Raw genomic sequence first — 11,346 nt, forward strand, 5'->3', positions numbered from 1 at the left:
ATACTATTATATAGAATATAATATTATATATTATATATGTTATATGCTATATATTATGATATTATAGATATATTATATTATATTATATTATATTATATTATATTATATTATATATATTATGATATTATAGATATATTATATTATAATCTATAATAATCTATATATATATCTAAATATATATCTATATATAATCTATAATCAATAATATAATATATTGTATATATTTTAATTATTATAACATAGTATAACATTTAATATTCTATGTATATAATCTATATACTATCATGTATACTATTATATGGAATATAATATTATATATTATATATGTTATATGCTATATATTATGCTATTATAGATATATTATATTATATTATATTATATTATATTATATTATATTATATTATATTATATTATATTATATTATATTATATTATATTATATTATATTTATATTATATTATATTATATTAATAATTCCTCATTCCCTTTTTTTTCTCTGGAATTCCACATTCCCCATTTTCCCCCTGGAATTCTGCATTCCCTTTTTTTCTCCCTGAATTCCACATTCCCTGTTCCCCTGGAATTCCGCATTCCCTGTTGTTTTCCTCCTGGAATTCCACATTCCCTGTTTTTTTTCTGGAATTCCACATTCCCTGTTTTCCCCTGGAATTCCACATTCCCTGTTTTCCCCCTGGAATTCCGCATTCCCTGTTTGTTTCCCCTGGAATTCCGCATTCCCTGTTTTCCCCCTGGAATTCCACACTCCCTTTTTTTCTCTGGAACTCCACATTCCCTGTTTTTTTTTTCCCCTGGAATTCCGCATTCCCCGTTTTCCCCCTGGAACTCCACATTCCCTGTTTTTTCTCTGGAATTCCTCATTCCCTGTTGTTTTCCCCCTGGAATTCCGCATTCCCTGTTTTCCCAGGTGTGCACGTCCTGCTGCGAGGGCAGCATCTGCAACCTGCCGCTGCCGCGGAACGCCTCGGACGCCGTGTTCGCCACGCTGTCCCCGCTGAGCGCCGCGCCGCCGCTGCCCCGGCCCGGCCCGGCCGCGCCGATCGGGCTCGGCCTGGCGCTGCTGGCACAGCGCTGCCTCGGGACAGCGGCGGGACAGTGATGGGACAGCGACAGCGACGGGACAGGGACAGGGACAGTGATGGGACAGGGACAATGACGGGACAGGGACAGTGACGGGACAGCGACAGCGGCGGGACAGCGACGGGACAGTGATGGGACAGGGACAGCGGCGGGACAGCGGCGGGACAGCGGCGGGACAGTGATGGGACAGGGACAATGACGGGACAGTGACAGGACAGCGACAGGGACAGGGACGGGACAGCGACAGCGACAGGACAGGGACAGTGACGGGACAGCGACAGCAGCGGGACAGTGACGGGACAGCGGCGGGACAGGGACAGCGACGGGACAGGGATGGGACAGGGATGGGTCAGCGACGGGACAGCGACAGGGACAGTGACGGGACAGGGACAGCGGCGGGACAGGGACAGCGACGGGACAGCGACAGGGACAGTGACGGGACAGGGACAGTGACGGGACAGCGACAGGGACAGGGACAGTGACGGGACAGGGATGGGACAGGGATGGGTCAGCGACGGGACAGCGACAGCGACAGGGACAGTGACGGGACAGCGACAGGGACGGGACAGGGACAGCACAGGGATGGGACAGCGACGGGACAGCGACAGGGACAGGGACAGGACAGGGACAGGGACAGCGACAGGGATCATGACGGGACAGTGACAGAGAAGGCGACAGGAGAGGGACAGTGGTAGGGACAGGACAGGGACAAGACAGTGACGGTGACAACGACAGGGACAGGGATGGTGACAGGGACAGGACAGCGCCACCGCCACGCGGGCCCAGCTGAGCCAGCCGGGCTCCCGAATTCCCGCCTGGCTTCTGGACAATCCCGGCGTGTCCCGTTTGCTGAAGGAGCTCCTGGAGGCGATCCCGGAATCCTGCGCTAATCCCGGGACCATCCCGGAGAAAACCTCTGAGGCTGGAAAAGCCACCAAGCCCGGCCTAACTTTGGTAAAGCCCGGCTTATCTCGGTGAAGAACTGGCACTTCCAGTGTTACGTCACTGCTCGCGTCACCGTATTCCCTTTGGGAATTCCCGCTGGCGTTCCCAGCTCATTAACCCCCGCTCATTAACACGTGGTAATTAACAGATGATCGGGGCTGCAGCTCCTCTGGGGTGGGCAGGGATTGGCAGCGAGGAAGCAGCGCCTGGAAAGGAGGAGATCCCATCGCCCGGGACACGCGAGCAGCGCCGGAATTCCCGAACTCCAGCAGAGAAATCCCAAAAAATCCTCATCTCCGGCAGAAAACCTCTGGAATTCCTAAATTTAACCAGAGAAATCCCAAAAAATCCTCATCTCCGGCAGAAAACCAATGGAATTCCTAAATTTAACCAGAGAAATCCCTAATAATCCTCATTTCCAGCAGAAAACCGCTGGAATTCCTAAATTTAACCAGAGAAATCCCTAACAATCCTCATCTCCAGCAGAAAACCAATGGAATTCCTAAATTTAACCAGAGAAATCCCTAATAATCCTCATTTCCAGCAGAAAACTGCTGGAATTCCCAAACTCCAGCAGAAAATCCCCAAAAATCCTCATATCCGGCAGAAAACCTCTGGAATTCCTAAATTTAACCAGAGAAATCCCAAAAAATCCTCATATCCGGCAGAAAACGGATGGAATTCCTAAATTTAAGCAGAGAAATCCCTACAAATCCTCATCTCTGGCAGAAAACTGTTGGAATTCCCAAACTCCAGCAGAGAAATCCTTAAAAATCCTCATCTCCGACAGAAAACCTCTGGAATTCCTAAATTTAACCAGAGAAATCCCAAAAAATCCTCATGTCCGGCAGAAAACGGATGGAATTCCTACATTTAAGCAGAGAAATCCCTACAAATCCTCATTTCCAGCAGAAAACCGCTGGAATTCATAAATTTAACCAGAGAAATCCCCAAAAAATTCTCATTTCTGGCAGAAAACCGCTGGAATTCCTAAATTTAAGCAGCAAAATCCCCCGAATTCCTCATTTCCAGCGGGATTTGAGGCGCACAGCCCTCAGCAGGAGGATGAGGAGCTGCTGCTCCCCTGATTCCCGCTGGTTCAGGGGGAATATTCCCAATATTTTCCCTTTTTTTTTGCCCCAAACCCCACAGTCTGAAGGAGAGGAAGTGGATCCTGAACATCCCCTGGGATTTTTATTCCGCGGGCTCTGGGCTGCAGCCACGTTTGGTGGCCCGTGGTGCTGGTTTTGCTGGGAATTCACGGATGCAATATTTATTTTTGTATGTCGAGGAGGGTTTGGAAGGGCTGGAGAAGATTCCAAAACCCCCTGATCTTGCCAGGAAAAAGGGATGAGTTTGCAAGTCAGGTGAGCCTGTAATATAGAAACGATCAAAAATATATAGAAATATAAAGATATATATTTTAAAAAAATGGTTTACATCACTTTTTTAAAAAGAATCAACTTTGTCTTGCAAAGTCAGTAATAAAAGCAGGGTGTCATGGACTTGCTTTAAACTGGTTTATAATTAATTTTTTTTAAAAAAGAATGATTAATTATTCTTTCAGGAGCGATTTTTTTTCCTATTTCCTGCTCCAATGTAAGCTGAGCTCTATCAAAATCTGGTATTTTTAAGGCTCAAAATGCCTTTTTTTTTTTTTTTTTTTTTTTTTTTTTTTTTTTTTTTTGGGAATTACAGGGAAATGCAGAGTCCTGGAGAGCTCCCCAGCTCACAGAATCCCTGTGGGATATTCTGAAAAATCAGGAATCTGCTCATGGAAGGGGCTCCCCTGAATTTTGTGGCCTTGGGATGGATTTTCCAGGGAGATTTCTTGGAGGTTCAGGAGCAGCCCTTGCTCCCCACTTAATTCCAGGTGATTTCTCCAGGGAAAGAAAAGCTCATTGTGTTTTACAGGAGATGTTATTTAAAAAATTACATATATATATATATATATAAAATTATAGATATACATCTTTATAAAAATTGACCTTCACCACTGTTTGTTTCGAGTGATTTTTTTAATATAAAAATCAACATTTTTTTTGGCCTCGCCCCCAGCCAAACCTGGAATTTTGCTGTCCTTTCACCCATCTCTGATTTTGAGAGCTTTAATTTCTTTTTCTATGCAAATTCCACCTGGCTCTGGAGATCCCAAAAAAAAAATCAAAGCCTGTCCCTCCTCTGGATGCTTTAAAGAAAGGAAATTGAGGTGTCTGAACCCCCCCTGCACCAGTTTGGGGTTCCCTGAGCTCCTGGGGGGGTTCCAAACCCCACAAACGCTGAGCTGCACCATTATTTATTTTTATTTTTTTTTTTTTTAGGGATCTTGCTTTGAAACGTTTAATTGTTTTTTAACAGGTGTAAAATTCTTGTACATTTGTATAAATAAAAGGGTTGAATATTCGCTGTGAGGTGTCTGGTGAAATTGCAGCCGTGGAATTAGAGGGAACGCCAGGAAAAAGCAGCAGAGCAGCTAAATGTGACAAAATTGTGGAAAATCCGGAGATTTCCAAGAGCAGAGAGGGAAAACAAAATCCAGGGATCCCAAAATGAAGAGGAATTCCTCAGGTTTGTGTCCAGTATAAAACAATTGATACCAAATTATTTATACAATTTATACCTGGAGTTCAGCAGGAGGAAAACGTGGGAATGATTCATTATTTACAGGGGGAATTGAAATAAAATTCCCGAAATGCAGCTCAGTTTTGGGCATTTTTTTTTTTTTTTTTTTTTTGGGACATAAAGAAAAGGGGACAGGTGGTGCTGTGGATGAGCTCCATAAATAAAAGGATGGAGTTAAATCCCTGCATTTCCTTGGATTCCTGCTCACATTCCTGCCTGGAAGAATTGTTCGTGTTTTGTCCATGCTTTTGTCCCAAAATTCTGAATTTTCCCGATCTCTCTCACTCCCAAATGTCAGCAAGGATCCCCCCTCTTCCCTCACTCCCTGATTTCCTTTTCCACAAACACCCCTCGCTCCTGCACCTCTCCTCACCTCGCCAGGATTTGGTAAAATTCCTGGAATTTTCTGGGTTTTCAAGCACAGGGAGCAAAACAAAACGAGGGAGAAATGGGATTTCTGCAGGTCACCAAAGCAATCCGAAATCACTGCACTGCAGCATTTCTTTCTACTGTCATGAATTCTTTTTGAATTTCTTTTTTCTGACTTCAAGGTGGTTCAGCTCCGGGTTTTTTGGGGCTAAGACACAAAACCTGAGGAAAATCCCTTTTTTTTTCCTATTCCTGCTCTATCAAAGTCTGGTATTTTTAAGGTTCAAAATGATTTTTTTTTTTTTTTTTTTTGGGAATTACAGGGAAATGCAGAGTCCTGGAGAGCTCTGCAGCTCACAGAATCCATGTGGGATATTCTGAAAAATCAGGAATCTGCTCATGGAAGGGGCTCTCCTGAATTTTGTGGCCTTGGGACTGAATTTTCCAGGGAGGTTTCTTGGAGCTTGGAAATGCTGGAGCAGGAAATCCCAGCTGGCACAAAACCACCCAGGTGTTTAAACCCCACTTGAGTTCAGTGATTTTTTAAAATAGATCTATAAAAAGATTTATTTATATATAAATATAATTGAAAATATAAATTGATTATTTGTATTTTTATTTATTTTTATATATATTTTTATATATAAAGGGGATTTTTTTCCAGCTCCTCAGCAAAGAGTGGCAGAAATGTCCCCCTGAGTGTCCTTGCCCTCAGCACAAACCCAGATTATCCCCTCCGGAACCTGCTGGGCTCCTCCCTGCCCGCACAGGGAGCTGGGAATTCCAACCCTGGGAATTCCAATCCTGGAGAGTTCCAGTCACTGAGAATTCCAATCACTGAGAATTCCAATCCTGAACAATTCCAATCCTGAACATTCCATTCCTGGAGAATCCCAATCACTGAGAATTCCAATCCTGATCATTCCAACCCTGAGCATTCCAATCACTGAGAATTCCAGTCCTGGAGAACTCCAATCTTGGAGAATTCCAGTTCTGGAGAATTCCAATCCTGAGCATTCCATTCCTGCAAAACTCCAATCACTGAGAATTCCAATCCTGCAGAATTCCATTCTTGGAGAATTCAAATCCTGCAGAATTCCAATCCTGGAGAACTCCAATCCTGGAGAACTCCAATCTTGGAGAATTCAAATCCTGCAGAATTCCATTCTTGGAGAGTTCCAATCACTGCAGAATTCCAATCCTGGACAATTCCAATCCTGAGAATTCCAATCACTGAGAATTCCAATCCTGCAGAATTCCAATCACTGAGAATTCCAATCCTGGAGAACTCCAATCCTGCAGAATTCCAATCCTGGAGAATTCCAGTCCTGGAGAATTCCAATCCTGAGCATTCCATTCCTGCAAAACTCCAATCACTGAGAATTGCAATCCTGCAGAATTCCATTCTTGGAGAGTTCCAATCCTGCAGAATTCCATTCTTGGAGAGTTCCAATCACTCAGAATTCCAATCCTGGACAATTCCAATCCTGAGAATTCCAATCACTGACAATTCCAATCCTGCAGAATTCCAATCCTGGAGAACTCCAATCTTGGAGAATTCAAATCCTGCAGAATTCCAATCCTGGACAACTCCAATCCTGCAGAATTCCAATCCTGGAGAATTCCAATCACTGAGAATTCCAATCCTGGAGAACTCCAATCACTGCAGAATTCCAATCACTGAGAATTCCAATCCTGGAGAACTCCAATCTTGGACAATTCCAATCACTGAGAATTCCAATCCTGCAGAATTCCAATCCTGCAGAATTCCAGATGTTTTCCCAGCACTCAGAGCTAAAAAAAAACATCCCCGGACACAACTGAGGCACCAAAATTCCAGTTAATCCTCTGGGAAGAGCCAGGATTAGCTGAGAGCAGTCTGTGCTGGGCCTAACTGGGCAGGTTTGGGGGTGGGAGGGGTTTCTGGTTAAGCAGAGACCAAGTTTGGGCTCAGCTTTGCTGCTAAAATTGGCTGGTTTGAGAATTTTTAAGTTTGAGAATTTTTAAGTTTAACAATTTTTAAGTTTAAGAATTTTTAAGTTTAAGAATTTTTAAGTTTGAGAATTTTTAAGTTTATGAATTTTTAAGTTTCTCTTTAGGGTGTGACGGGGAGCAAACAACTCAGTCTGGTTTTGTGTGATCAGGGTAAAGAGTCTGACCCCAAATCTTTAACTCTGCTGTTAACAGGGCACAAAGTCCAGCTTTGCATCCCTAAGCCCGGCCTAAGGTGCCCCGCCCAGGGGCTGTCGGATGTTTCCCTGGAAACAAAGGGAATTCTGCCCTGGGAAAGGCAGGACAGGGCTGGATTCCTGCAGCTGCCACAAGCTGGGGTTGCTGGGTGGACACAGGGACAAGCAGCTCCTGGAAAAATCTGGGATTTTGGGAAAAATCCCACTGGGAAGGGCACAAAAAGCTCCAAGTTGAGCCTTTTTTTCTGCATTAAAGCACAAGCAGCCGTGGCTTTATTCCAGGGGAGTTAGAGCTGGTTTTAACGGGATCATTCCACACAGCTGGAAAAGTGCCCCAAAAATTGGAATAAAAATAAAGCTGGGCTCATTCCAGGGGAAAAAAAAATCAGTGCTGAGGTGAAGCCCCGGGTGGCTGAGGGAAGCAATTCCTCATCCCAATTGCAATTAAATTCATCAACACAGAGGAAAAGTCATCAGCTGAAATAAACTGCAGGAATTTGGATCCCAGGCTGCTCCCAGCCCATCCAGCCCGGCCTTGGACACTTCCAGGGATGCAGGGGCAGCCAAAATCCCACAAATAACCCCACAAAATAGCAGGAATTGGAGCTCCCCTCAAACCCTGACATAAAATATTAATATTCATGAGGTCAAGGCAAAATTCCCAATATCCCAGTGAGATTTCTGCCACTGGAAAATCCCTTGGAAAAACCCTTTACTGGACAAAACTTAAAAGAACCTGAAGTCAAAAATGAACATCCCAATCTTAACTGGAGTAGCAGGAAGAGAAAACATCAAATCTTCCAAGATATTTACAATTAATGTGAGGAATTCCACAATTTTTTCAATGTTTAGCCACGAAAATTCCCCAAAGTGTCCAGTGAGAACCCCCCTGTGTGGATTTTGCAGACAGACACAGCACACTGCAGTTCTCAACAACTTTAATCCTCTTGATGAGAAGGAGGAAAAAAAAAAAAAAAAACAGGAATAAAATCTTTGGAGTAACAGAGATTTTATGGACAGCAGAGGTCAGGGATGGGTTTTGGAGTCACAGCACAAATTCCATGACAAAGGGATCAGTGCTGCTCTAAAATCCAGAGCCAGCACTCCAGGGGAGCAGGAGAATTTGGGAACTGACAAAGGGATCAGTGCTGCTCTAAAATCCAGAGCCAGCACTGCAGGGGAGCAGGAGAATTTGGGAATTGACAAAGGGATCAGTGCTGCTCTAAAATCCAGAGCCAGCACTGCAGGGGCACAGGAGAATTTGGGAACTGACAAAGGGATCAGTGCTGCTCTAAAATCCAGAGCCAGCACTGCAGGGGAGCAGGAGAATTTGGGAATTGACAAAGGGATCAGTGCTGCTCTAAAATCCAGAGCCAGCACTGCAGGGGAGCAGGAGAATTTGGGAACTGACAAAGGGATCAGTGCTGCTCTAAAATCCAGAGCCAGCACTGCAGGGGAGCAGGAGAGTTCGGGAATTGCTGCTTGGGGAGGGAATTGGGAACTTTGGGAAGTGTCCCTGGCTCCCAGCTCCGTGCTGCAGCCAAGCCATGAAGCGCAGCGGTGACGAGGACAGAGAGAGGCACTTGGGCAAGGAGCTGCTCCTAAACCAGGAATCTCTGCTGGGCCTGGCTTAGAGGCTGAGGAGGGAACAGGAGAGCCTGGGACAGCTTTGGAATCCGTGGGGTTGGGTAACACTGGGAGAATCCCCGGAGCCTCAGGGAACAAAGCACACACTGCCAGGGAACAAAGCCTGAAGGGTTGTCACAGCTCCATGGAAAACAGGAGCTCCAAACCTGCTTTATTATTTATTATTTATTATTTATTGCCAGGCACTGAAATCCCAGGTGTTTCAGGTGCCCTGGAATTCCTGCCCTGTTGTTCCCCCACTGATCTGGTTGTTTGTGTGAGACCGGAACCTTCCTGTTGAAACATCTTTTAATTGCAATAATTGATCCTAATTGCATTTCCAAATTCCAGAGGCAAGTCTAGATTGCATCCAAGTCCAGGAAAACAATGATGAGATCCAAGCAGTGCCCTATTATCTCTCTTTTTTTTTTTGGTATTTAATGACCTAAGAAAGTTACAAAAGCAACTTTAAATTACATTTAGGTATATAAACTAATTAAATATATTTAGCTAACACTGAGAAAATAAATCCCAAGCACCATGAAGACAAAAAACAGTAAGAGATGAGTAATTCCAGGGTAATTAAGGACTTTTTATGGAGTCTCTGGATGAGTTGGAGACCACTGAAAGTTGACCTCATTCTCATTTTCCAACAGCAAATGAGTGATTAGTCCAGATTTTATTAAGTTCTGTACTCTGGGAGAACAATTTTATGACTCATTCCATATTTTTGGCCAGTTCCTAATTTCAGGAATGGCAGATTTGTTGGAAATTTCAGTGGCATTTCCAGAGGATTCTGAACACTGAATCGACCAACGAAAGACAGAACGGTCGAGGTAAGAGAAAACGGAAAATTTAAAAAGGAAATGATAATCCCTCTGCTTCTCAATGCTGCCAAGCCACATGTGGAGAACACACATTCCCAGAAGCCTAGAAATAAATAACAGCTACTTTTATTCTCTAAGGACGCTCGGCAGCGAGGAATTCCTGGCGGGATCACCCCAAGGACTCCCAAGCCGTCCCAAGGCAGCTGGAGGGCTCAGTTGCCACTGAGTTTCCTCATGATGGGGCTGTCGGGCTCAGCGTTGGTGAAAATGCTGCCCACCAGCACGTGGGTGCCCCAAAGGTTGTGCCTGATCACTTTGCAGCAGCCCAGGTCCTCCACGGAAAACCCCAAGTGCCGGTAGCGCTCGTCGGTCTCCAGCAAGGGGCTGTTGGTGTAAGGCCCAAAGAACTAAAGGAAAACAGCGACAGAACAAAAAGGTTTTCCACCTGAGGGTCTCGAATTCTGAGGGATGTTTGGAAGCTAAGCCTCGGTTCAGCTGCGTGGAGAAGTTTTATGTTGGGTTTGGAATGTTTTCCTTTCAATTCCCAGTGCCACCCTCAGCTTTGGGAAGTTCTGCTGCCTCTGCAGGAATTAAGGGCAGAACCCTGCTAGGGACAGCACAAACAGGACATGCACTAAGGAGAGAAACTTCCTAGGAAATTGCAAAAGTTAACAATTTAACTTTGCAACAAGACCCTAAAGAAAGGTGGTTAGAGGAGCAAAAATGCGATTAAATTGCAAACAGATATTCAAATTAAACTGGTATTTAAGTATTTAAACTGGTATTTAAGTATTTAAATTAAACTGGGATTTAAGTATTTAAACTGGTATTTAAGTATTTAAACTGGTATTTAAGTATTTAAATTAAACTGGGATTTAAGTATTTAAATTAAACTGGGATTTACATATTTAAATTAAACTGGTATTTAAGTTGCACACAGATATTTCAGTTCTTTATCTCAGGAGGAAGTTCTGACTTAGAACCCACTCCTGATTCTGGGCCAGGATGTTACTGCTGGAGTCTGAAGACAAAACCCCACTTCCGTCCATCCCTAATTCCCCCAATGTATGGAATTCTGGGAAGCTTCTCCACCCCTGAACTGCCTGCTCTGCCTTGCACACATCCCCTGTTTGCCTCTGTTGACACAATAAATCCCTGCTTTTTGTAGTGTTTTTAAATAAAACCCCACTAAGCCCAGCTTTGCCACCGTCCCCTTGAACTGCGATATGGTTTTAGCAGAGCTCAGACTAAAATCCATCTCCTGCTGAAAGCCCCCACTGTTCCACAGGAACAAAAAGTTCATTTTTTTTGGGGACAAAGGCATCATTAACAGGTGCAAAGAGGTTTTTTAAAGCCTTCACCTGCACAGGTGTCAGGGTTCCCAAGTTACCTGGGCAGGGCAGAAAGTGCCCAAGGGATTTGGGGCATAAAACTTCTCCAGTTCCCTAAAAGCCAATTTCATTTCCTGACAATGCTGGTCCTGCACTCAGAGCTGACACAGCTGAGCTCATAAATCTTAATTTATTCAAGGAATTCTCCTGAAAAAAGTTGGATTTAAGCCAAATTCCACATGGTAAGAAAGAACTTACTGCCAGTCCTGAGGATGGATCAATGAAATCAGCCCAGTAGCCCTCAGAAGAAATTGCATAGCAGATTTCCTTGGCACCATTG

The 11,346-nt window shown here is 44.1% G+C and overlaps 2 protein-coding genes across 4 annotated transcripts in view; one reads left to right on the top strand and one right to left on the bottom strand.

The window, feature by feature from the left end:
- LYPD6 (LY6/PLAUR domain containing 6) overlaps positions 1 to 4,446 on the top strand; it is a 36,697-nt gene extending 32,251 nt beyond the window's left edge. For 2 of the 3 annotated variants that reach the window (XM_053948225.1, XM_053948222.1), the window contains exons 5-6: positions 925 to 1,152; positions 1,729 to 4,446. In XM_053948225.1, coding sequence (XP_053804200.1) covers positions 925 to 1,116 — 192 coding nt within the window. In that variant the 3' untranslated portion in view covers positions 1,117 to 1,152; positions 1,729 to 4,446. Of the gene's footprint in view, positions 1 to 924; positions 1,187 to 1,728 lie in introns of those variants that run through there. The other variant, XM_053948223.1, reaches the window with a different exon arrangement.
- A 3,697-nt stretch (positions 4,447 to 8,143) lies between these two features.
- MMADHC (metabolism of cobalamin associated D) overlaps positions 8,144 to 11,346 on the bottom strand; it is a 21,660-nt gene continuing 18,457 nt past the window's right edge. Inside the window, exons 7-8 of the mRNA XM_053947587.1 lie at positions 11,265 to 11,346; positions 8,144 to 10,082 (exon numbers count right to left, since the gene is read on the bottom strand). The exon at positions 11,265 to 11,346 is cut by the window's right edge and continues 5 nt beyond it. Coding sequence (XP_053803562.1) covers positions 9,888 to 10,082; positions 11,265 to 11,346 — 277 coding nt within the window. The 3' untranslated portion in view covers positions 8,144 to 9,887. The remainder of the gene's footprint in view (positions 10,083 to 11,264) is intronic.

The sequence above is a fragment of the Vidua chalybeata genome, chromosome 7, assembly GCF_026979565.1.
Source record: "Vidua chalybeata isolate OUT-0048 chromosome 7, bVidCha1 merged haplotype, whole genome shotgun sequence".
Classification (NCBI taxonomy): domain Eukaryota; kingdom Metazoa; phylum Chordata; class Aves; order Passeriformes; family Viduidae; genus Vidua; species Vidua chalybeata.